Source organism: Drosophila persimilis, unplaced genomic scaffold (assembly GCF_003286085.1).
Source record: "Drosophila persimilis strain 14011-0111.01,24,50 unplaced genomic scaffold, DperRS2 tig00000202-arrow-arrow-pilon, whole genome shotgun sequence".
Lineage (NCBI taxonomy): Eukaryota > Metazoa > Arthropoda > Insecta > Diptera > Drosophilidae > Drosophila > Drosophila persimilis.
In genome coordinates this window covers 13,931-41,879 of record NW_020825301.1, presented here as the reverse complement: position 1 = coordinate 41,879, position 27,949 = coordinate 13,931, and the positions used below count along the sequence as shown (strand labels likewise).

The window sequence follows — 27,949 nt, the reverse complement described above, 5'->3', positions numbered from 1 at the left end:
GTTTTTCTCCGGATGGTTGATAGGATTAGAAACTAAACAAGATGGTTTTCAAACTATTTTCACACTCACAAGTGTTTGTGTGGTTATTATTCGAAATCGAGTCTCGGTGGGATCGGTTGATTCAATACAAAAAAATCTTTTAAAATTTCCACAGTATCATCGGTTAAGTCATTAAGAAATGGTTGCGAGAGAAAAAACAGAAAATTAGTGTTCGTATCCGTAGCAGGGACGACTTGGGTATTACGAGGGATCAGGGATCTATGAATATTTTGGAAGTGGAAAATTCAAGAGTTGAGAGCGCGCCATTCTGTTTTTGTTCCTATGAAAAAGTTTCCTATCACGAAGTGAACCACAAAACTAGTTCCGATACTTTTATTCAAAGATAAAATCTAGAAGAGATGTCATAGTTTAAGCTAAAAAAAAAGCTGAATATGCTTACTTACGTTTTACCATTGAATACCCTAGGGTATTATACATCTGATATCATTGTATCATCTGGGGCTCCAATGACGGCATACACTAGTCAGCTATCTCAACTTCGCAATCTGTGGAAAAGACATGATGAATTAAATTGCAGAGCAGCTTGGAAAGCACCATTTGTTACAGTACTTAAAGAAAATAGGGTATACAAATGTCCAAACATAGCTTAAACCGGTTGACCAACAACAATTACGCAGCATTCCGTGCATACTTACGTTTTTTGCTTTCAAACTCAACAATGGAACACAAAAATGAGCACGACACGCTCAAAGTCGCATGATGAAAATATACAAGGTATGGACAACAGACAAAAACAGACAGGGAAATTTTCAAAGGGGCTACGAACCTTACCTCGCCGTGTTTCGTCATCAAGGTATGTTAGGCAAATGGGGTGAATTTTACGTTGCATGCTCTGCATTTTCTGGGACGTTTTGCCTGTTGTACATACCCTATTTTTCCTCAGCTATTTCCCATGGGGGAAATTTTATAAACTTCCCGCCATGGTATGTTATGCAAAAGGGGTGCATTTATCATAGCATTCGTTGCATTTTCTGGGCCGTGTTGCCTGTTGTCTATACCTTCTTTTTCACAGAAATTTCCAAGCGGGCGGATTTTAATGAAACGGCCTTGCAGCCCAAAACAAACGCAAAAGAAACAAACACAAAAGGCACAAACACAATTCGGAAGTTTTACTCGACGGGTCGTCGCGCGGATGGTCGCAAGCAGAAAATGCAAACAGAGGCGAAATAAAGGAAAATATATAGTCGAGGAGGGTGGCAAATGCGATAATGCGACGAGACAACAATTATACGTGGACCGTGCAGCAAAACTATAACTTTTAATAGTTTTCCGGATCGACAAAGAGCAGCGGCAGCAACCACAACAAGATCTAGCTTGATTAAATTAACCCGGAAAATGCAATCAAGCCAAGGGGAAAGAGAAAGCAACGTAAATCTGCTGGACTATAGGGTATGCGATAAGCCAAAGATGTCATGGAAATGGAGCGATTTCTGCTAGGCCCTCTGCTTTTCCTGTCTAGTGAAAGGTGTGCGCAGGAAAATTGCTGACAATTCACAAAAACCAAAAATTTCGGGAGGGGAGCGTGCGGGCGGAGTGGAGCGGAGCGGAGGCGTTCATTTCGGGAAAATTCAATACAAAAACGCGGAAAGCAAAAGAAAAACAAAAACTGCAAAAATAACAACAACAAAATAAAGAGTGACAGACAGAGAGCAAAGAAATATCTGTCGAAAGCAAGAAAGGCAAAAGCAAAAGCAGCTGTGTTTCGTGTACCTGTGCACAGTCCATGTGTGTGCGTGCGTGTTCGCGTTCGTGTGCGAGAGCAGCAGAAGATCAGCAGAAGAGCACCGAAGAATCAACAACAAAAGAGTCGGCGAGAGGTTGTCTCCCCATCTCTGTCCCTCCTTCGAGGACTTCCTCTCTTTTCTTCCTTCGAGGATAGGATCCTCTGCCGACAGCATTATAATGCCTACAACAGCATCCCTACAAACCGAAACGACTACTTCCAGAGGCCGGCTTTTAAGCAACAAATATAAAAGCAACCAACACTAGTCAACATAAAATCACACCAAACAACTCCTCGACCACAAAAAAGGGAAAACATATCCGTCAAAACACACACAAAACAAACCAGGAATAAAATAACTATATCCTAAGTAAATTAGAAAGAAATCCAACTGAATTTTAAGTAAAATCAATTAAAAAATGGATTGGATAATCAATGATGAGATGGGCCTGACGGTCGGCCATGTGGTGGGCTGGGCCGCCGCCTCAGCGATGGTCATTGGCGGCGTTATACCGTATGTACCGCAGTACATAGAGATCAAGAAGACACAGGATGCGGAGGGCTTCTCATTGTACGTCTGCCTGGCCTTGCTGATAGCGAATTCGCTGAGAATACTATTTTGGTGAGTGAAAATCAAAGAAATCTCTATGGAGATCCTAAGTGCAGCACAGCATACACCCCATTTTTATCTGCTTAAGCTTTTCTCCAGTGCAACTAAACTCTCATCTTTTTGCACCTATGTATTCCAAAAGGTTGTATGACTAATCCGCCATATTCTTTAAGCACCCCATATCTGTGCCGTCTTATCTTGGGCGGGGGCAATACAAAACGCTTCGCTTATCGTCTGGAATGCTCTCATGGTTGTTCCATAACTGACATTTTATAGCCAGCCGAATCGAATGGCATAAGATATGGCGAATTATGATGTTAATTATTCGCTAATGGAACTTAAAATTCTACAGAATATCATTAAACATTCTCTAACACTGTAGTAGTAGACATTCAATCCGCTTACTTGGATGAAAGACACTTATGAAGAACTTAATCCAATGAGCCTTAGTGAGTGGTTTCTTTTTGTAAATAGAGCTTGCACTATCATCAGATAAAACCTTTATATTACATTTTCCGATCGGTTTTAGCTTCACCCCAACATCTTCTCGCAATGCACAAAATATTTAAAATTTCCTATAAAACCGCCAAACGGGAAATACCCCAACAATGCATATATTTATCTTCTTTAAGAGTTGATTCATCGCTCGGATACACAAAGGCAAGAAATATATAAATCAAAATTAATAACACAAATTGTTAATTCAATTTGAATGAGTGTGCAAAATAGCATTCCAAATGTCGCAATGCCCCACGACACGAACCAATGAACCAAAAGATGCCTGCCCCATTGAAACCAGTTGAAACCGCCTTTTAGGTGAAAGAATACGTACTTATTAAATTCTGATTGATTATGTTTTTAAAGACACTTCATTATGTAAATCGCACTCGATTTTACGTTTTTTAAGGCTATCAAGTGATTGCCTTTGACTGCGACTGCGACGGCGACCAGGGTCAACCAGTTTTGCTAAGCTGATTTCTGTTGCTGTTGCTGGTGCTGTTTATCTACCTCCCCCTTGGAAAACCGCATCAATTATTAGTAGTGGTAGTTGTCTAAGGCCTGCTCTGACTACTTCCTCACGTCACTCGCGGCTCAACAATCTATAAATTATTGAAAAGAAAAGTAAAAAATGTATTGTACAAAAGCAACTGGTGTCCCTCGTGGACGACGACGTCAATTTGTCTGGTGCCTGCCTCTTGTGGCAATCAATAAATTAATTATTTAGCTAGAAAACTGTTGCCCCCGGCAAGTACTTCAAATGAATCAGCTGTTCGGCATTCTGCAACGCACCAATGCCACCAAAGCCGCAGCGAATAATGTTGGTTGTAGTAGGTATTGTTACATATTTGTACCCTGTAATCGGGTGGGGGTATGATGTTCCTTACATGACACTGTAGGGAACGACGATTGTTTAGGCTCAACCTACCATCTTCTTGGAAATACCAAGATGATCTAGTACATATTACCCCAATTTTTACCAATGTTTCGCAGCCTATTTATCAGTTTAAATACCTGAAATGTTGTGTTATTCTTAATTATAGGGATATAGAGTATATATTTTGTAGATTACTATATGTAACTACTGTCTATCTATCTACCAAAAATCCTCTAGAAATGCGAAAAAGATAGTGCTCAGAACTCTTGGGTGTTTTCTTGCTTTTAAATTCCCTCCTCACAATTCCAAGTGCGGGGTATCCCATAGTTGGTATATAGCCTACAGTTGTAACGTTTTACTTGTTTTATATATAGAGCGAAACGTTTGTATATATATATATGTTTGTACGTTTATGTAGGATACGTTGAGGGGAGGCGGCGGTTTTTTTTTGTCACGCGATTGCATTAGCCGCCCAGAGCGACATGAATTTCTCTAGCGTTCTATACGGCGGAGGGAGCAGAGTGGGAGCAAAGTTTAGTAACTTTTTTAAAACCCCTCTCTAGAATAATAGTGTAGTGAAAAATAGATATACCCGTTGATTGCACTTGTACTCGCATGAGTATGGGGGAAGTGCTTTCAGCAATTAAGCATTTCCTTCATTTTTCTATTTTTCCTTACCGACTCGAAATAATTATCATTAGTTCCACCCACGCGGACAGACAGATAGATTTCTAAGCCTCTGTGCTAAAATTTAACTGGCAGTTTATTGAAAATACAAAACAAAACACGAACCCCAAAGCACTTTAACTATTTTCAGCAACAACAAATTGCCGGAATAACTATTCGCCTCGAATGGCAATTGCAATTAATTATTAAATGTGCAAAGAAATATGTATAAATTATAAAGCACATACTATATTATATGTACATACGAGGCTATTACAGGCGGGCATACAGTGGGGAATACTTACCAACAAAAGATACACTTACAGATCAAGATACAGATAGGTTAGGTTAGGTTAGGTTGACCCGGACAGCCCTCAGAGGGGGCCCCACATAGGCCAGTATCGCCCTTAGTTGTCCGGATAGGGATACAGATAAGAACAAAGTGATTCTCAGAACTTCTCGTGAGCGTATGACACATTCAAAGTCTTGCATATTTAACAATGATTTATTCCACAAATTTCCATTTTCTGATTTCATTTGTATTTGTGGTTGATATTTATTGTAGTAGCAACAACCATATGTTTCGACCAACAATAACTCGTTGGAATCTAGTATTTCAACGGGTGGATAGATGAGCTCATTGCCTGAAAACTTATAAACACTTATTCATAATTTTGAGTGCTGGAAAATAGTGAGCGAATATGTTTTTCCGGCAAACGCTTCAGACGATAAGGTTCGGAGAACGGAAGAGTATGAAGTCTCAAGTGGTAACTGAAGATAACTCTGCTCTTAACTGTGATTGAATTATTCACAAAAAAAAAGTTACGTGTTGTATCAATGGGTAGAATAAGTGTTGAGAATGGCACTAGGAATACCTTGTTTTCTGTTCTTCTTACCATTTATATCTTTCTATCAAGAACATACAGCCATAGTGTTGGTACATTTATCTACCAAATAGCTTTTATTCATTATATTCTAGCTTCTTACCACAAAAATCTATCCACCTTTCATCACATAACCCAAATACCCAGAATTTTCAAAGAAGTTAATCACAAAACTACGCAAAAAGTAGGCGTTGTTTCTCGTTTCTGACCCATTCATATTGTGTATACACTCGAATATACTATATAGCTTATATAAATATTTGCCCACAGGTGGAATCAGATTTCCAAAAAGGTTCCCAAAAAACGTATGACTCAATCGCTTTGGATCGGGCGGTCCAGTCCGTCTCCGGTCAGTGGGCCGTGACAGAAACACTACGAAAAACTGAATAATAATTTACACATACGAATATGCAATATACATATATAGTACGGATATAGACATCTGTATATCTGTTTGGGTTGTCAGTCATTTCTATATTTGTAACTTTTCATTCCAACAATTGCTCAAATATTTACACAATTTGTCGGCAGTTCAAGGGACAGGGAGAGGGATAGGGAGGCACTTTGACTGCCACTTAACACTTAACAAATTATCCACAAAAATTAAGGCCCTCACACCCGTTGACTGTAATTAAAATTGTACGACTACTCGTTAAGTTTGCAATACATATATGTACCATTTTCTATATATTACGCTTAAATTGTTACAAAACTTTGTGCCAGGCATATTAAGTATTTTCGTATTTTGCCAACTTTCCATTTTACAACTTCATTTTGAGTACACTTTTCGCTTTTGCTGTCGGGAGGGGAAAAAGTGAAGGGTTAGGGCGAGAGAGAACTTTTGGGCTGAGGCCGTGCCGGTGGGTCATTGAACCTAATATTTTCAGGCTCACAAAAAGTTGAAGCAATCATCCGTAGGAAACGTAATAGCCTGATGGAAACCCGGGCTTCACTAATGGGATTCTTGAGTTTTCAAGTTTTGCGGGAAGTGCTGTTGTTCTTACAAGTTATAATTATCAAAGTTTCGCTTTGATTTATGAAATATGAAATGCATCTGTGTTGGGAACTCTTTCTGAATTCTGTAGATGAAATTAATGGATTCTTATAGAGCCAACGATGGCAAGCTACTAAAGGAAGACTTTAGCTACATATAAGTGAATCTATACTAAAACATTTAAGAAACTTTTATCAAATACGAATCAATTCGAAAAGGAACTCGAATGAATTTCGATTGAATTTGTGCTCTCATGTGATACAAATTTCAAATTTCGCTTCCGCATTCGTCTCTTAAAAGACTCTGTCTTTCGAGCATGCCTCTTCCTCAGTTTCATTTGAAATGATTCATTCTCTCAAATATTGAATGCATTCTATAAATTGCCGAAAAACGATATACACTGCGTGTACTGTAACCTATAAGAGTTTACGAATATTTACCTCAACCATTGCACAACACAACACACTTTGGCAAACACTTCTCAACACTCAAGTTCTTATCAAATCTGTAAAATATTTCGTAAAAGAAACACATGATGTTTGTTAATTATTTTGAAACGGATGGAGTATTTCTGGTGATGTATTTCCTCTAATGATAAGTCCTGTACCTCTATAGCACCACATCTACTGTGGGTATTGTAGGGTGTATTGTGTACTGCCATTGTCCATATCAGTGTAATGACACTTCTCCATGCAATCTAGTTTGCTGATATCGCTCCTCATTCTCATTCCACTTTATGATGTTTGTGTTCGTGGAAGAGCTTGTTCTTATCGGCCGTAAAGTTCCCTATAGAACAATTGAGGGACTGTGGATGGATGTCTGAGGGGAAAGATAACTCACAAGTCGCGCCATCAGTATCGCTTAGGCGGTGTCTACTCCAAAGTCAATTAATTTATTTGCGTAAAAACTTATCAAATCATACGTAATACAGCTATATGCCTGCAAAAATAATAGAGTTTTAATAGAGCCCATATGATATGATTGAATATCTTTGAATGTCTCATGAATTTCGTTGCGTTTTGGTTCCAATCTTATCTGAACTTCCCCGGTTTCATTCACAATTATTTATATCAGCTTCTGGCCCACTTTCATTCTGGATTTATTTATTATTAAAATGTACACTTACCGGAACGACAGTACCGAAAAGAAAATCTATTCCAGAAGCTAACGAACTTTGTTTATCGTTCTTTTTGGCTGAAGGTCAAGGCTGATGTGGTGGGTGGATGGGTGTTAGAGTATAAGAGAGAGGCTTATTCCAATTAAGTTTTTCTCCTGAAAATATTGCTGACCAACAGACCGACCCACCGACCGACCGACCTTGTGTATACGGCCCATAAATGTTTACGGTTTTTGGTCTCCCTCTGATGATGAATGTTGTTCGAATGCTTGCAAAATAAATTAATATGCAGGTTGAAGATATCTAAAGTGAAAGATTTATACACTAAGGTTTTGATTTTGAATAGGTAAAAACGGTAGAGTATTTAATAGATACAATTTATTATTTAGAGTTGATGATACTCTGCCACAAACTGTTATACTGGTATCTTTACGCGTTTGCTATAAACAAATGTTTTAAATAAAATAATAACAATAACATACGATTGTTAGAAAATGAAATAAATGGAGACAGACATGCAGACATATTGAAAAAATAACCCCGATGGGGGTTAATGAACAAAGGTTCATCCAACCATCAAAATCAATGAATTTCCTAAACACTGATACGACATAGACGTACATGGATGATTAAAGCAAACTCTCACTCTGAGATGAAATTTAATATTCCGTAGGTTTACGCCTTACGCCGCCGCACACAAAGATGATAATCTCTCAGTCCATTCCCGGGCACTACTTTGTGGGACAAAAATCTATTCTAATTGAGAAATTGAAATCTTTGTCTGTTGGCTTCGTGCAAACATTTGCGTCAGCCAACGTCTACGAACACATTTCGCATGCAAAGAAGCCACATGCCACATGGAAACATGGAAGAGGGGCCAACCACAGTGATTGTCCATTCACCATTCCGCCATCAGACCCCGGAGCCCAGACCTGGCCGTAAACACTGCGCCCCCAGTGTCGATGGATGTCCAACCGATGGATTGACGGCATTTGCTGTGCACTGCGTTGTTTAGACTTTTCGATTAGTTGGGTTTCGTAGTTGTTCTGTTTCTGTTTCTTGTTTTATGCGATGGCTAGCAAATTACAAATCTGTTGAGACCTTAAAATCGTTAAAAACAAAGCCAAGTAATCGCAGAAGAGCAACGCCACAACGTGACCTTAAGAGGGTTCGAAAGGGGTCCCCCGAAGGGACCTGGTTTTGGTTTGGCATTAAAATTCAATTAGAGCAATGTCTCGGGCATAAGGAACCACACAAAAACGGCAGATTAAAATTGCGGAGTGTGTTTTGTCGCCGCTCTCTCGATTTTAATTTTGTGGCTGTCCTTTCCACACCTGTGACACAACTTTAGGGGATTGTCCCACTCAGCACGAAACATGGCGTGAAGGCACTGCTTTTCCACTGCTTTTCCTTTTTAATTACGCAAACATCTTCAAAGAAGAAAGAGAGAGGAGAGGGAAGTACAGCGAGGAGTGGGAGATAAGAGTGTTCCCCGAACTGACCTCCAACGATCGCCACACCCTGGCTATCGCGCTATCAGTCGGGTGGCACTCGCATTAAAAGCAACAAAAAATACTTTGGCCTCCAATGAAAGGCGATTGAGATAATGCCAATCGGCTTAAGGCACAGAACGAGAGCCGCCGCAAGTAATACTCGCTTCTAATGGCTGCTCGAAAAACTATGTAATTTCGATGATAACCCCAAGGGTCACACATCAGTCACTCGTGCAACCAGAACCAAACGGAAACTGATAATTGGCTCAATTAAATAGGGAGTTTAGATGAGCTCATAATACGTATAGTATGGGGAGAATATATGGGGAGAGTATATTCTATATTTTCAAACATTTCCCATACAAATAATTTCAAAAGTATATTTGCTCGTAAAGTATTATGTATGACTGTTTGTCTGCTTTTAAATATGTTAGTTGTTATACAGGCTAATAAATGACTTTACAGCCTGTAAAATGCTTAGACAAAATATAGTTATACTAAGGAATATTTTGGAAAACGAGAACGCTTCAAACCAGATAACAAACAGGGATTTTCCATCAGTGAAAGACCTGTTTTTCTTTCCCCTAATGTTTGTATAGCAGTTGTATGATATCTTAGTATAACAGTTTCAAATTAATGTGCTTGTTTCCAAAGTATGTATAACAGAAGTATAAGCAGCATATTTTATTACTATTATTATTATTAACTCACCTTTAATCCTTTAAAAATCTTCCACAAACTCCAACAATTCATGGAACGAACCAATTTTGGCATTTGAGGCTTGGTGGCATCTGTGAACAGCTTGTCCCTCACCTCAATCCCCACAGCTGACTGCCTTTTACCCCAAAAACAACTTGACTTTGAAAAACGTTCAATCTCCAAACAATTCGTCCAAAGTAAGAAAAACTCTCAATAAAAAGTTGAAAACGCATTATCACGCTTCAGACCCCCGCGTAGTATAACAGCTGTGCAAGTTAACGTACCCAATTCCATTGAGCTCTTATACGAGTTGTAAACAATCTTTGGTTTTCCAAAACGAAAACAATTTCAATCTTGGGCCTCCGCCTAATTGATTTCTAAGATGTACAATCTCAAGCGCCCCCGCCGCAATCCCATTCTTTGACACTCGCCTAAATGGAAAACCAATGTTTGCCCACACCCGGCTTCTCATAAACAATCTCACTCCCGGCTTTCTGCAGATCCTGCACTTTAGGCCTTTTACAGTTCTCTCTTTGGATGACGAAATCTAATACTCGGGATGGCGAAATCAATTGAAATGTTTATAGAAAAACGATTCCCGAAAGGGATCAACGATGCAAAGATCAGAAAGTTCAAATCAGTCTTGATCCAGCAGCGACACCGCAAAGTCTAGCTAAATATTAAGATCGCGCAATCCCTTGGCCCGGAATTCCTTTGTGACCCTCTACTTAAATCTATATCAGTGAAGTTCGAAGTAAAATAAAAACTTTTTAAAAACACAATCCGCTACCGCAGTTGTTTAATTGGCGCCCAACGTGGGGCGACGTTGTCTAAAAAGCACCGAATGATAAAAGTGTTGCGTCGTGCCGAAACCCGAAGGACAATTAATTAATGGAATAAATCCTTCAAAATTAAAAACGCGGAGTGACTGTGTGATATAGATAAAAAAAAGTGAGATAAAAAGGAAACAAACCGGAGCTTAGGGTGTGCAAAAACAAATACAAATACAAATACAAATACAAATACAAATACAAATACAAATACAACGCAAAATACAAATAAAACAAAAAGCTAATCAAGGCAATTCGTAAATACAAAAAAAACCAAAGAAACCCAAAGTTTTTAAAAAAACAAAACCAACAAAACCGACAAAACCAAAATACAAAGAAAGTGAAACGATCAGCGAAGCCAAAGAAGGAAGACCCCCAGAAGACCCAGCTGAGCAAAGAAATTTAAGAAGGAAGACCCGTTCGAAGATCTGCCAAACTAAGAAGGACGACCCCTACCGGATATTTCGTGAGCAAGAGTTGTATTAATAAATATATAAGTTCAATTAGGATATATAAGATTATAAAAACTAACATATAAGAAAAATTAAAAGTGGATCAGCTAACTTTAGATTTTGAAAAACTAAAAATGATTAACTCTCAAGCAAGGACCGATCTCACAGCAGATCTGGTCAAACAATTGATAGCACTTCAAATTTCACAAGTACAAGAGCAAATTGTAAATTTAAAACAACAAATAGAAACTAAATCCGATCAGGTATCGGATTATCAGGCAGAAACAATAGACGAGACAATAAGAGACGACACCACATTGAAGGTAATAGAATCCCTACCAATTTTTAATGGTGGATTAAACCAATATGTAGGATGGAGGGAAGCTGCAGAAACTGCAGTGAAGTTATATAAGAAAGGAAGTAAGCAATATTATATTGCATTAACAATTTTGAGAAACAAAATAACAGGACCAGCACATGACGCACTGACCAACCACGGGACAGTTCTAAATTTTGATGCCATACTTTCACGGCTTGACTTTGTTTACAGTGACAAGAGACCTATTTACATAATAGAACAGGAATTAAGCGTTCTCCGACAAGGGAACCTTTCAATTATAGATTTCTATAACGAGGTTAACAAGAAAATGACCTTGTTAATAAATAAGACAATAATGACTCACGGAAAGGACAGTGAGATCACCAAGGAATCAAATAAAAAAATTAGAGACAATGCCTTACGCATTTTTGTCACTGGCCTAAACGGCGGCATTGCTGAAATCCTATTTTCATTGAATCCCCCAGATTTACCGAATGCCTTAGCAAAGGTACAGGAATTGCAATCTAATAACATTCGGGCCCAATTTGCCTACCAATTCAGCGGTCCCAGAAATTCAGGGAATAATAATTTTAATACCTTAAGATTCAACCAACGACAACCTAGGACTAACAGTTCACCATTCGACCAAAAAAGGGATTTGCAGAGGAATAACATGTCTTGGGGACAACCCTATTTCTTGGGTAATAGACAACAAAATCAGGCCCCAGAACCAATGGAGGTAGACGAATCTATACAAATCCGGAACCGACAGAACAGCAATCAATTCAGGGGAAATAATAACAATAGAAATTATCGGGAGAATACTAACGGTTATTTTAGGAGAAATAATAACAATTATAGCCAAGCCCAGCATTTTAGGGCAAACGTAGTCCCGAATAATCAGTCTAACGACAATCCAGCGCAGAAACGAAAACTAAACGAAATGTCGGAACAACCGGCTAATAAAGCAATGAGGATAAATAACATTGAGGAGGATCATTTTTTAGATCAGCCCCCGAAGTAGGTCTGCCCTACCTAAAAAGAGTAGACAAAAAAATAAACAGAGAATTAAAAGTTTTGATAGATACGGGAGCAACTTCCTGTTATATAAAAAAAGGAATTTACGACAATAAAAATGAATTACCAATCTATAAGAAAGTTGCTACAGTGAATGGGTTTTCAATAATTAAATATTTCCATAATATAACAATTTTCAACACAAAGCAAGTGTTTTATGAAATAGATGGAATGGAGGCAGATTTACTAATAGGATTTAACCTATTAAAGAAAATCGGAGCGGTTATTGATACAGGAAAGGGGACTTTAAGTTATAAAGACAATGAGGAGAAACTAATATATGACGAGGTCCTTTCTTTAAACAAATTAACCTTTATAGAAGGAAAAACCATCCTTCCGTTGAAGGAATATATAATAAAAAAATATTTTGAAGAAGAAAAAGAAATGAAAAGCGATTCAGTAAAGGTAGAAGGAAGTTTATATAGCTTGGGATCAAAAAATCCTGAGCACGCCGACGAAGAATTATCCGTCAATAGTTTGGGATTCAAATATCCTGAGCCCGCCGTCGTTGAATTATCCGACATCCAAAGTTTTAATAGTTTGGGATTAAAATATCCTGAGCACGCCGTCGTTGAATTATCCGACACTAAAAGTTCGAATAGTTTGGGATTAAAGAATCCTGAACACGCCGTCGTTGAATTATCCGACAATAAACAATTTAAAAGTTTGGGATGCAAAAATCCTGAACGCGCCGTCGTAGAAATATCCGACATTCAAAATTATGCAAATTCTGAATTGAAAAAAATGAAATTGTATAACACAATAACCTACAAAGAGGACAATTTAGAAAATCTCAGAGAGAAAATGGTATCTATCATCGAAGAAGACCATGCCAATATAAATTTACAGTTACCGTTCAGAACGGATATAAAAGGAGAGATTAACACTGAACACGATAGACCGGTATATGGCAAGCAGTATCCATACGCTTATTCGGTTAACGATTTCGTTAATAACGAAATAAGTAAAATGTTAGATGAAGGTATAATCAGACCTAGTAAAAGCCCATATAATTCACCGGTAATAGTAGTACCAAAGAAGGGAGTAAATGAGGACGGAACTCCTAAGCATAGATTAGTAATAGACTTTAAGAAACTTAATGAAAACACTATACCGGATAGATACCCTATGCAAGATCCTTCAGTAATCCTTGCCAATTTAGGTAAAGCGAAATATTTCTCGGCCATTGACTTAGAGTCAGGTTTCTATCAGATTTTAATGAGGGAATCAGATATTGAAAAAACATCTTTTTCCATAAATAACGGCAAATATGAATTTCTAAGAATGCCTATGGGATTGACGAACGCTCCCAGAATTTTCCAAAGGGCAATGGACGATATACTTAGAGAACAAGTTGGGAAAACTTGTCACGTTTATATGGACGATATAATAATATTTTCAAAAACTATAGAACAACATTATAAAGATCTAATTCATATAATTCAGATATTGCAAAACGCTAACATGAAAATTTCACTTGAAAAGTCTAAATTCTTTCAATTGGAAACCAAATTTCTGGGATACATTGTTTCCCAAAATATCATTAAAACAGATCCAGACAAAATCTCCACAATACAAAACTATCCAATTCCTAAAAATATCAGAGAGCTACGTAGCTTCTTAGGACTAACAGGGTATTACAGAAAATTTGTCCGAAATTATGCCACAATTGCCAAACCTTTAACAAAATATCTGAGCGGAGTAAATGGGAAAGTTTCACGAAGGGCATCCAAGAAAGCATTAATACAGCTGGATGAACCAGCAATTGGAGCATTTAATAATTTAAAGGACAGTTTAATAGCACATATTGAATTAGTACAACCAGATTACAATAAAAAATTCACATTAACCACAGATGCATCGGACATAGCAATAGGTGCAGTTTTGTCGCAAGATGGGAATCCCATAACATTTATTTCTAAAACTTTAAGTAAAACCGAGCAATTATATGCTACTAATAAAAAAGAATTATTAGCTATTGTATGGGCATTAAAAAATTTGCGAAATTATTTATACGGAGTGAGTGGAATTGAAATACATACAGATCACCAACCTTTGTCCTTTGCAATGTCGCAAAAAAATCCAAATGTTGAAATGAAACGTTGGTATTACTTCATAGAAAGTTTCACACCAAAAATCATTTATAAGCCAGGCTCAACTAACGTAGTAGCGGACGCGTTATCTCGGATTAAAATAAATCATATGACAGATAGTGATGTCGACCAGACAGAATCAGAATCAGACATAAATACTCAGCATTCAGCAGAGAGTAGTTTCGAAAACGTCATTCAAGAGACTAGCAAGCCTCTAAACCAATTTAAACAGCAGCTACTATTAGCGCAAGGGAGATTCACAGTTCATGAGTTAGTAAGAGTTTATGAAAATACCCGACATATTATTGAATTTGATACGGTTGACAATCTGCTAATCATTTTAAAAGAATTTATTCAGCCTCACTTAACCACAGGAATACACTGCACTTTAGAAGATTTATACCTTATCCAAAATAAGCTAAAGGAAAACTTCATAAATAAATTTCTCTTCACAAGAAAGTTCCTCCAAGATGTAGTAAATTCAGAAGATAAAGCTATAATTATAGAAGAAACACATTGCAGAGCCCATAGAGGACTAGACGAAAATTACAAACAAATAACTAAGCTGTATTATTGGCCAAACCTGCACAAAAAATTAAAAGAATATATAAAAAATTGTGAGATCTGTAACAAAAACAAATATCGGAGACACCCTGTAAAAATTCCAATTGGGGAAGCTCCCATTCCAGCAAAAGAAGGAGATCAATTACACTTAGACATATACTATGCCCAAAACCTAACATTCATAACTTGTATAGATTCTTATTCCAAATACTTGGTGGTCAAGGAAATTCAAAGTAAATTAAACATTGAAAATAAGGTAATGGAAATTTTACAACACTTTCCGTTAGCAACATCATTAATGACTGACAACGAACCAAGCTTTACTTCAGCACAATTTAGATCATTCATACAAAGAAGTAACTTAACTATTTATTATGCTGATCCCAGACACAGCACCTCAAATGGTCAGGTAGAAAGGGTACATTCCACACTAACAGAAATAGCGCGGTGCATCAAGGATGAACTAAATCTAACAGATTATTCAGAAATAATAATAAGGGCGGCACTGAAATATAACCTGACGATACATTCAACGACCAATCAAATGCCATATGACATATTGTATAACAAAATAGAACACAAACATAATCCAATATTACTTAAGGAAGCTCAGACCAAAATGCTTAAGATACATAACAAAGATAGAAGAGAAAAAGATTATAAAATAGGAGAAGTAGTCTATGAAAAGAAATTCGGGGAAAGAAATAAACTTCAATCCCGATACAAAAAGCAGGTAGTTAAGGAAAATCGACCGAATAAAATTATAATCAACAATAGAAACAGAATTATACATAAAGATAACATCAAATATTAAATATTTTTTCCAGAAAATGTATGCGAATATACTAATACTGACTTTTGTTATATTGACGACTGCGGAAGTAATTGACTATACGCATAGTGACTATCTATTGCTCAAAGACGACAGAGACGTTTACACTTATGAAACATACGCTGAACTTTTCCATATTACTAATTTGAGTTTTTATAGAGAGATAATTGATAAAGAATCCAAATATGTCAACAAATCAATTAATTCAGACGATGAGTGGGAAATATCAATGGACTTAAGTCTATTAAAATTAATGATTTCAGAATTAGTTCCAAAACGGAAAGAAAGGGGAATAAATGAATTAGGTACCATTTGGAAATGGATAGCAGGCAGCCCTGATCATGACGACTTTTTGAAAATACAAAATAAAGTAAATGAATTAACTGAAAATAATAATAAACAATTTGTAATAAATTCCAAATTTTTCAAAGAAATTGAATTGCTATCAAATTCATTAAAGAATGTCATCTTCAATGAAGAAACGATACTGAGAAAGCATCGTTTAAAATTAATAACTTTTGACCTACTAAATTTAGTTGATACCATAACCCTCTTAAAAGTAAACATTTTCAATACAAAAATTTTAAATAAAAACGAAATAGAGGACATTTATAAGCATGAAAAACATAATGTTGAACTGTCTGATCTGTTGGACATTGCAACGGTTAAAATAATTCGAAATGCAGATTTAATAATCATTTACATAAAATATCCTCAAATTAAAGATATTTGCAAGTTTTACCATGCAAGAGCCATCTCACAAAATGATGGAATGTTAGTTATAAGTGAAAAAGTTTGTGAATGTAAGGAGAAATACTATTTAATGAATAATTTTAAAAGTGAAACTTTTAACAATTACGCACAAATAAATTTAAAGAGTACCTGTTTCACCAATTTACTTAATGGCTTTAAAGCCAACTGCACTAAAAAAAGGGAAAAAAAACAAAGAAATAGACATCATTCAGGATGGTGCCATATTAGTTTCAGGCAAAAATATCGTAGACAATACTACTTTGTTAGGATCGTATCTCCTTATATTCAACAACACAATTGTAATAAATAATATAAGCCACATAAATGATAAGGGTAAAATTCTAAAATATATATCGCATCATAGATATAGCGATTTTGAATTAGTTGATTATATACAATCAAATGATAAGCAATTTTCTTTTGATAATGTTAATATTTTAAATCCCCTTATAACATTAGGTAATACGGCCTTACCATTAACAACATTATTTTTAATCATTTTGATATTGTTAATGTTATTTTACTTCTGCTATAAATTAACCAAATTTGTACTTATTAAATCAATAAGAATACCGTCAGAAGAAATAGTGGAAAGCAACATTCAAATACTGTCAGAAGAAATTAGAGCTCTATCAGAACTTCAAAATGTATCGGGACGAAACATTTAAGAATGGGGGGAGTTAACGTACCCAATTCCATTGAGCTCTTATACGAGTTGTAAACAATCTTTGGTTTTCCAAAACGAAAACAATTTCAATCTTGGGCCTCCGCCTAATTGATTTCTAAGATGTACAATCTCAAGCGCCCCCGCCGCAATCCCATTCTTTGACACTCGCCTAAATGGAAAACCAATGTTTGCCCACACCCGGCTTCTCATAAACAATCTCACTCCCGGCTTTCTGCAGATCCTGCACTTTAGGCCTTTTACAGTTCTCTCTTTGGATGACGAAATCTAATACTCGGGATGGCGAAATCAATTGAAATGTTTATAGAAAAACGATTCCCGAAAGGGATCAACGATGCAAAGATCAGAAAGTTCAAATCAGTCTTGATCCAGCAGCGACACCGCAAAGTCTAGCTAAATATTAAGATCGCGCAATCCCTTGGCCCGGAATTCCTTTGTGACCCTCTACTTAAATCTATATCAGTGAAGTTCGAAGTAAAATAAAAACTTTTTAAAAACACAATCCGCTACCGCAGTTGTTTAATTTGCACGCCACAACGGCATTGGCCCACAATGTACATACATATGTATTTTGGCAAGCCTTTAAGAGGAGAGGCATGACTTGGCAGGGCCTTTGTTAAGCATGGGAGGAATGGAATCAAGTGAATACCCAAAGTTGCAGCTACTTTGTATGGCATTGCGGTAGGTCTAAGCTAGGCGAATCGAAACGAAACGGAAATTCAAATCAGGAAACGACCAACTGTATCTTACTGAACTCTTGCCGAATTCTATCTTCTATCTGCATGGGCATAAATATTCCGATATAGCTCCGTTCATATCTGGCATCGAGTTGGTAATGAATTTCCTGCTCATATGCAAATCACATTGTATCGCCTGCCCTTCTGCGAGTATATTTCTGCCATATATGTATATATATTTGGCCTCCTCTTAATTTTCTTCTTTTTGCTACTCTTTTATATGACTTGCTCTCTGTTTGCTCTCTTCCGCTATCGCTTCTGGCTTTTGGGGTCTCTTTTCTGGAGGCGTACATTGAAGTGTCTCCGCACACGCTCGCACACTTCATGGTGTTGGTGTTGGTGTTGGTGTTGGTGTTGGTGTTGTTGCCACGCCACGCATTCATAGAGGGGGTCGTCGCACATCTGCATATGTATTGTTTGCTTTTTGGTTGTGGTTTTTATGGGCTTAGCGCCACATGTGGGTGTGTGGGTGTGTGGGTGGATGCCGGTCTTGTCGTATTAATTTTCATTGAGCAAATCAAATGATGAAATAAAATGTTGATTTTATTATTTTTGCTGAGGTGGCTCTTTTTGGGGAGTGTTTTGTATAACAGAATCTATTTTGATAAATGAATACAAATTGTGAATGTATAACTGATTGTAGGACAATTTCGTACTTGTATAACAGCTTTGAATATAATTTAGATAAATATAAATAAATCTTGAACTTATGATTTTAGTCTTGTCTAACAGTTTTGAATTTCTCTTTTGATATAATGATAAACTATGATCACATTTCTGTTGTTTGAGTTAGAAATATGCTTCTGTGTAACAGTTTTTATAACTGTGATAATATTACTTTAGTGTCAGCTTCGTATCACAGTTAATTTACCTTGATTAAGCGATAAGATTACGATTTATTACAGATAATTTAGCTTATACCTATGTATGTCAATGCATAAAATTTTAGATTACTCAGTATAACAGATTATAACAGATTTTGTATGACAGTCTCTGGTTTTCTTGAGCAGAGCGAATATGTATTCGTATTCTGCAAAAAGTTGCCATATAACGAATTCCGCTTGACTTGTATAACAGTTTTATTATCGATTGAAAGTGTGCCCACAACTCTGCTTCTTACAGCACAACAGTTAGCTAATTTATGCAAAATCCGTGCTAAAACTTAACACAGTTTCGATTCACAGTTCATTGGCGATTGTCAGCCCCATCTGTGCTCCAGTTCGGCATCGTTTTATCCTTAGGAAGGTCATTCGAGCGGCTTAGCGACAGCGAGAACAACTAAATCCATCAGATCGACCCAGTTTATGGGGGGGAGGGGGAAAGCTGGCCGCCCCACAATCAACATCGGCACAGCAGTCCGTCTATTTATTCATCCATTCAGACTCTGGCGCCTCAATGGGCAATGGGAAATTATGCTATGGTTTTTTTTCCCCTTTATGCCGGTTACTTACAGCCGGCACGGCACGGCAGCTCATCAGGCGACTTGTTTACACAATTCTCATGCGAGGAGAGGACCACACAAAAGTAGACACAAAAGTGTTCCGACTAGTTCCGAAATAAGCGGAACATACACGAGTACGCGGCTTGAGTGCAGGACTTATCGTACGAGCACTTGAGGAGGACTTGTGTCCATGGCAAGAGTGCGCCTTGGCGGCAGTTAAAATCCAAATGAAATTTGTGTTGAGCGCAAATGTGTTAACCTTGGGTGTAACACATGGCATAAACACACACACCCACTCTCCTAACCCTGGAAATGGCATACACCACACATGTTTTAACCAAGAGAAACCTCTACCTCTGCAGTCTATACACTCTACCCCATAGACCGGACCCCACAGCGCTCAGACAAAAGCCACACACTTGGTTAAACATTGCGTTGAAGGCGACACAAAATTTTAATTATGTCTACAGAGAGACCAAGCAGTAGCAGGAGGAGGAGGGGGGAAGGGGGGTACTGACCCGGAAAGAATAGAGCCAACAAATTTGTACAACAGTTAACAAATTGGTAGTGTAGTGCCCAGAGCCCGGAGCCCAGAACCACCTAATTCTATCAATAAAACTTTCATCAAGCTTAAGTGACATTTTTCGGAAAAGCCTCCCACTTTTCTATTTAGTTAAATCGTTGCTGCTATTTGAACAAATTGCCATTGAAAATGAGCCTGAATGCCAGGTGGAGGAAGAGGGGGAAACGAGTAGGTAGGTGGGAAATTGTTGTTTGCATTATGGTGCCTCGCGGGGCTCGTGCACGTATACAATTTTATCGATTTTGTACGACATATTTTACACGTTGAAGCGTGCAAAATGTTAAGCGTGTTTGGGGGGAGAAAGCAGGGGCGGGTGCAGTGCAGTGCAGAGGGTCGGGTCGGGTCGGGGTCGGTCGTGGACGGTGTGTTTTTGCCAATTTAAAAGACAAAAGCCAAACTTTTCCCCTTCATGGAGAGTCGAGAGTGCAGAACGGAGGGTGGGCTTAAAGCAGGGAGCTGGAGCTGGAGCTAAAGTCAAGTGCCGACCGACTAGTACAAATTGAAATGTTTGCATAGGGAATGTTAACATTGCAGCAAATTACAGCTATTATACAAACACAACGGAATACGTACTTTCGCATGGTGGAGAAAAAAAGAAAGTATGCGGGGAAGTACACAATTATGCAAAGAATTTATGAGTTTTTTGTAAAATGTTATGTTGTACTTCAAAGCCAGAGACCTCTGTAGCCTCGTACGAAGGAAAGCACTTTGATAGCATCTTAATAGATTAATTAGAAGTCCACCTCTGCATCATTCATGCTGTGGAGTGCGTCTTCAGCATGTTGTTTGGCTTCTGACTGGATTCTAAAGGCTAAGAATATCCCGAATACCCCGAATACGTTGTTACTCAGAACAACGATAACTATACCTACTAAATGGCCCTAATCTGCTGTAATACATTCATCTGTAGCCATGCTTTTATGCTTATTCAATTGTACAACCAATTTAATCATTTTGCATGTCATTTAAACACATTTTGTGATGTTGATGATGATTCAGCTGTAGCGTCATGGAATGTGAATGGCAATGGCTGGATGGATGGGAGTGCCTTTGGCTTTGGCTTTGGCTTTGGCTTTCGCTGTGGCTGTGGCTACGGCACAACTTGTAATTCAATTTCCCTGCCAAAGGCGTAAACATGCCATTTCCCCCCATGCCCCATGCCCAATGGAATGGATGGCTGTCCGTCTGCTTCATTTGCCGTCGCTATCTGGCAATCGGAAGTAACGCGGAAATGTATGCTATCTGCTGAATACGATTGCCAGTGACAGTGACAGTGACAGCTGTGGCTGCTTTCAGTATAGCACAATATATAACCCCCACACACAAGTCCAACAAATTGTCGCATTTGCTTTTAATAACTATTCTCTGAGGTCATTCACGGACCTCTATCCAAATAACATCCAAACAATATCCAAACAAATCCCAACAAATCTGTAGGCTTCCACGCGGACTACACTGTTTGTGGTATGTGTTTGTTCGGCTTTTGTTTGGTCCTTTGCCAAATGCTCAACACGTTCTACGTTGCAGATTGGGTGGCTCTCTGCTGTCCGAGCTCTGTACCCTTTTTTGCGGCCACTTGGCATCTGTCAGATTTATGACAGACTCGCTTGACACAACGGCCTTTGAAATGCCCCCACTCTGCTGAGTTAAATATACACTTTAATGTTCTCTTAGGTCCCATAATCGATTTTGTTCATGAGTAGATTATTTTGCTCTGGTTTCAGGGTACATCAATCACTTGTTGGTGGTGGTGGGACCCACCTAAAGCACCTGTCAATTAGTACTTAACATGAGCATACACTGTGCAGCATAGTTTGGGCATGACAGAGTCTAGTAAATGCTTTTTGAATTTCGCGGAGAGTCCAACAACAAGAAATACCCTTATATGCCACGTCATGCACACAACATGTACTTTGTTTTATGATTCTCGTGAATTCTCTTACGTAAACCTGGAAGCAGGAAAATCTGGCAGTTTTGCTTCGCTTATGAATGTTGGCGAACAAAGTCTTGTGTAACCTGAACTCCCGGCAAATCATACCTTGAGTGCAATCAACGTCAATTTTAAAACCATACCATATTAACCCTTGGCCTTTCATTTTACAGGTTCTCCAGCCGCTACGAGCTTCCATTGCTGGTGCAGAGCGTTGTCATGAATGTCACCATGTTCCTAATGATCCATCTGTGCGTGAAGGTGAAGCGAGTCGGTGCCAATAACCGGGAGCATGCACTGCGAGGTGGGTCCCACAGAGTCCATAGATGGAGAACCATAGATGCGATAACTTTCTTCCCTTTTTGCTTTCTTTCCTTTGCAGGTGATGAACTGCATTTGCCCAAAGTGATGACAGATGCGGATGCGAGTGTCAGCGCATCTACCAGTGCGGCTGGCGGCCTCAAGCGAGCCCGTTCCAGGCATTACTTGAACGGTGAGTCAATTGCAGCAGCGCTTCCAAAGAGCTGCCAATTGAAAAGTTTTCACACAATTGACGGGCAAATTTCCGGCCGTCTTCAATGCTGGTGTCACGCTTGGGGGGCACGAAGCACTGTCAGGCAGAGCTACGTTGGAAAGGCCATTAAGGAAGAAACTGCAGAGAAGCCCAACCTTGTTTCTATTTTTATCATAATTTATCTTTATGAACCTTTACTTTACGTTTTCTCTCCGTCATTACTCGTGATTCGTATCTGTAAATAGAAAATAAGACCAAGAAAACTGGGTTAACAGAAGGAGATCTGGAGGTCTGGGGAGTAGGTTGATCAATGGACAACCCACCCACACATAATACATACATACATACATACATAAATACATACAGCCATACATCTATAGACACGAGCTAATTATATTGGCACGCCTTGGGCTTCTCTTCTTTGTTGAACGTTCCTTCTGTTGTACGCTATCGTAAATTGTGGCGCCTAAAAGCAGGAAAAAGATAATGAAAATTGATTTCCAACTGGAATTGCTACTCGCTCTACCCTTCGCTCAGCGCAGCGCAGCGCAGCTGGCCATCGTCTGACATTGAGCGATTTATAGAGCATTAAACTGGTTGGGTCATGACCTTTTCCATATAAAATCAATCTGTATAAAAGTACAAAAATGCAACAAGTTGGGTTTTTTTGTTCTATAAAACAAAAGGGTTGTTTTTTGGATTTTGGGTATAGTTTAGTGTGGTATAACAGTTAGTATAAGAGGTTTCAAAGGTTTCTTAAAGTCTTACAACATATTCTGGAAGGGTCACGTAGAATTTGTATGCGTAAGTCAGTTTGTATAACAGATTTGAAAAGTATAACAGTTTTTGAAATAAAGTTAAGCACTTGTCCAACCATCTCTCATTTTTGGTCTGTAGAAATATGTATATAGAAATGTAAGGATCTCTTTTAAACAGTTTTCATCAGTCTTTGTGTAACAGTAGATAACTTTAATAGGGATACAATAGTTTGTATAACAGTACTATGAGAGTACAAATAATACAACACTCATACTTTAAATTCTTTGAAATTCCTAGAAATGCTCTTTAATATATATATAAAATTTATATATAACACCTTTAAATGTTCAATTGCAGATTTAGACCTGAAATTCTTTTGGAACTGGACAGACTTTCAATCGTACCTGGACTTTATGCTGTTCGTGTGGGCCCTGGGCGCCGTCATTACATTTGTAATGCTATCTGTTCACTGGTTCATGGAGTCCATGGGCTTTGTGGCCGTCTTTACAGAGGCCATGCTGGGTAAGTCCATCGACCAGCCAGTCGACACACAATCGTTGTGCTGATTTGTTCTGTTTGTTCTGTTGATTTCTCTGTGCAGGAGCGCCGCAATTTCTGCGCAACTTTAAGAATAAATCAACATATGGAATGAGCATACACATGGTGATCATGTGGACGCTCGGTGATATGTTTAAGACTGGTTATTTTATTGTTAGGAAAGCACCATCGCAATTCTGGATCTGTGGCATGCTGCAGGTAAATATTAATCGAACTGCTTCCATCTACAATATAAAGGATTTGTCATTTCGTTTGGTCTTTGCAGGTCAGCTTGGATATAGCCATATTGTCACAGGTCTGGTTTTATCGCAAGAATTCCAAGCCGCGCGACTTGCGGCGCGGCGATTAGCAGTTTGCCCCCGAAGAACAACCACAGCACCACGACCTGCACATATCCCATTCCGAGGAGCATCAGCTCTCCCTGCCCGTCACCCATAGTAGCAGCGGGGACGATCACCTACTCACCGCCCGTGCCGATGACGAGCATTTCAAGGTGCTCGACTTTGGCCAGTGCCACGATAATCGTGCCTTCCAATACCACAACAACAACAAGCTGCTGCCACGACCCGGCGGCAGTGGCAAGAGCAAGGACGACAGCAGCATAGCCGCCGCCCTGGAGGTGGTAATCGTTCATTCAACGACCAATGCCGGCAAGGATGTCCGCGTGATTGGCGGCCACGAGCCGAGTCTGCACAGTAGCTGTTGTCGTCACGGCCATGCGGCCAGGAAGCGTCACAATGCCACACAGACGACCGCCAACGCCGCCGCCACCACCAGCACAGCGCCGGAGGGGCAGCTGGAGGGCAGCTGCTGTTGTGTTATCACCACGCATCATCACCACTGCCACTGCAGCAGCCATCGTCGGCATCAGCACAACAGCCATCGTAGTCATCATTGTCAGCCACATCATTCGCACCATCATCATCATCATCACGGCCATCGCCATTGCAATCACAATCATAATCACAATCACAATGATTTTAGAGGCGGCGGGACAAAGAGACGAGCACTGCTACGTCAGCAACGACACCGTCATCATCAGCAGCAGCAGCAGAATAATCCGATTCATCGACAGTCCGCCAAGCAGAGTCCGCGCTTAGAGAACCAATCCAAGCTTCCAGTCAATAACAAGTCTTCCCTGGACTCGAGCGATGAGGTGATGCATCATCAGGCCATTGCCATTGAGATCGATGCCGCAACCATGACCGAAGGCGACGAGGATGAGGAGGAGAACAACAGCAGCACCGCCACCTCCAACTTCCCCTATAAGGTAGCCAGCGAGGGTGTCATTCCCATTATAATGGCTCCCCTTCGAGAGCAGACGCGCCACCGTCGTCGAGGGTCTCTGAACTCCAATACCACCATTGATACCGATGAGCTCTCCCACGATGAAGATGATGTCGAGGATGACGGCGACGATGATGATGATGATGATGATGTAAGGATAGGTCAAGAACATCTGCCTGAAGATGAGGCACAGTTGCAGCCACCGATAAACACGGCCAGCTCCAGCAGCACCACCCGAGCGACTCCTGCATCGGCGCCCGCACGCAACGAGTGTGTGCGGATCAAGAGGAAACGTTTCATGCCCGAAGCTGGCCAGGATTGCTGCAGCAGCTGCTCCAGCTGCAGTTGTGATCGCGGACAGTCGAGTTCCTGCAGCAGTCTTGATGAGGATATCAATGCCCACGAGATGACGGTCGCCGTGGAGTGCCATCAGTGCAACCAGCAGGCAGGAGTAAGCAGGCGAAGCAGCTTCTGCTCTTGCCACACTACAAGCTGCTGCTGCGGCTCCTGTTCCCAGGAGGAGGCGGTCTATGCGGGCGATGACGACGACGACGATGATGAGACCACAGGCCAGAGGGAGAGCTTCTGCACGGCTGCCGATCACACCATTATGAGCACACCCACACAGGATGGAGAGGAGCCACACAGCAGTACCCTCACGCCGCTGAGCACGCAGAGATCCTCCCTTCTAGATCTGGCAGAGCACACGATGCGTAGTGATGGCGCACCCGGTACACAGACAGATGCGGATGCCTCCTCGCTCAGCCAGTCGGCCGAATACTTCTCGCTCTCCTCCAATGCGGGTCCACTCCAAAGTCTATCAAAGGATACCGACAAGAAGGAGCAGCAGCAGTCACCAGAGCCACAGCTCCAGACACCGCCACCGCCGCCAGGGTGCAAACACTCGAGAAAGCATAGTCGAGGTCATCAGAAACGCAGCTCCTCGCCGCTGGACAGCCAGTTATGACGAAGTGTCTCGCTGGTCGCTTGGCCAGCCATCGATGTGAATGCGTTACTGCAGCAGACCATACGGAAGTCCGCCGTGCTGCAGGAGACGCCCCGTACGAAGGAAGCCGCCCAAAGCCACAGCCCATGGCACCACCACTGTCCAGGGAAAGCCACTAGCTGGAGCCCCAGGCAGCAATGACAGCTCCACAGCCACGCTGACGCCCAGCATCATTACGATCCAGGCCAAGTATTCCGGACCGGGACCAGGATCTGGAGCGGGATCGGGATCTGGACTGGTGAATGCTGTGACCAGCATTTGTGGCAGCAATGGCTGCAGCACTACCACCTATACCACCATTTCGGCGGGTGGTGGCTCCTCAAAACGCAAGTACTCGCCAGTGCCGGCCACAGATGCCTTCCAGTGCGATGCACTGCAGCGGAGCTCGACCGAGATCATCTTATAACTCATACATACCTCTAAGCTCCCCTGTTAACTAGCTCTTATACAGTACAGTACCGCTGTATAACAGTTGTTGGGATCAGGGGCAGGGCAAATCATTTACTAGGGATTCATGTGCAAAGAAACCAATTTCGTGGATATATTCGTTCCCAAAAGCTGTTCAATTTGTTGTTATTCGGGGGTGCCCAAATTCAATTTACAATTAAATTAATTCATAAACAAAATGCAATGTACATTTCTTTTGTGTTAGATACGTCGGAAAAACTGTTTTAGTCTATACATAAACTATAGTTTCTATGTGAATTTAATAGGTTTCAGCTGGAGGGGAAGGAAGGGACCAACAAGCCAACAAGCTATCCAACATTTTCGCAGGAAAAATATCCAACATATCCACTCATTGACCGACTTCCGGGCCTTGCCATACCTTCTTCCCCCAGCTCGGGCCTCTCGTACCGTACCTTGTTTAAATCATCATTTGATAGTTAATTCATTTAATAGCCTCGTAAGATTGTATGATTTCTAGAATTTGTATAAGCTAAAATCAACCTTTAATCTCGATATTATAGGTACATTAAAGAACATTAGTTTTATAATTTCCTAGCAGAATTTATTACAATTTATCTTAGTTAAGATCCTGAAACGAAAATAAAACGAAACAACACCAAAAACACACACAAAATTATAATTTGCTTTTTTATTTGATTATTTTTTAACTCGATTTAGAGCAATTATATATCCGATTAGCCTATCAGCCTATTAGCACCTTACTATATAAAGTTTATAGAGTGTTATATGCTATTCTATTAATAGAGACGAGACGACGTAACGCAGCCAAATATCTTCCTTGCAATATTGAGATTCCGTTGAAAACGTAACACACAATTTAAATATGAAAATCAAATTTATTTCTAAGCCTCATTAAACTGTATTCAAAGTGCTTGAGAATATTTAAGAAATATTTAAAAAATAAATTAAATAATTATAGCCATTAAGGCGATGAAAATCTGTTGATTAGTGAGTAGCAGCCATTTTTGATTGTTTGATTGCCTAGTGTGTACGTGTACGTATGATAATCAGTGTATGTTGGCAGCAGCGCAGTATTTTATTCTTTGTGGAGCAAAATATCCATAAATTTCCACTCCACTCCAATTGTAACGAATTACTTATTAAAGATGAAAAAGATGAACAAAAATGGTAACGATATACTCATACTCAATAATGAAAACTGTTATAAGATGCATTTCAATACTATAATCTTTTTTCATAACTGAAAACAACATTTTACATATATGTAGTACACATATAAATATTACACAGATAAACATACATATTCCTAAGTCAAATCAATGAAAAGCAATAAAATGCATACAACAAATTGAATTTCGATAATAATCATCACTACTTGTTTATAACTAAAATGCGTCATGCGCTGAAGAATTTACTTTATTGGTGTAATAGACATTTCTCAGACAAAATAAACTTGAATTATATGATAAAAAAAAAACA

General features: G+C 39.4%; 1 protein-coding gene across 1 annotated transcript; it reads left to right on the top strand.

The window, feature by feature from the left end:
• Nucleotides 1-1,651: 1,651 nt before the first annotated feature.
• LOC6589637 lies at nucleotides 1,652-27,122 on the top strand. Its single transcript, XM_026989259.1, is given in 7 exon segments — nucleotides 1,652-2,405; nucleotides 22,091-22,221; nucleotides 22,300-22,410; nucleotides 23,548-23,712; nucleotides 23,792-23,946; nucleotides 24,014-26,123; nucleotides 26,161-27,122. Coding segments are annotated over 7 exon segments (3,162 nt in total). The 5' UTR covers nucleotides 1,652-2,202; the 3' UTR covers nucleotides 26,448-27,122.
• The last annotated feature ends 827 nt before the right edge of the window (nucleotides 27,123-27,949 follow it).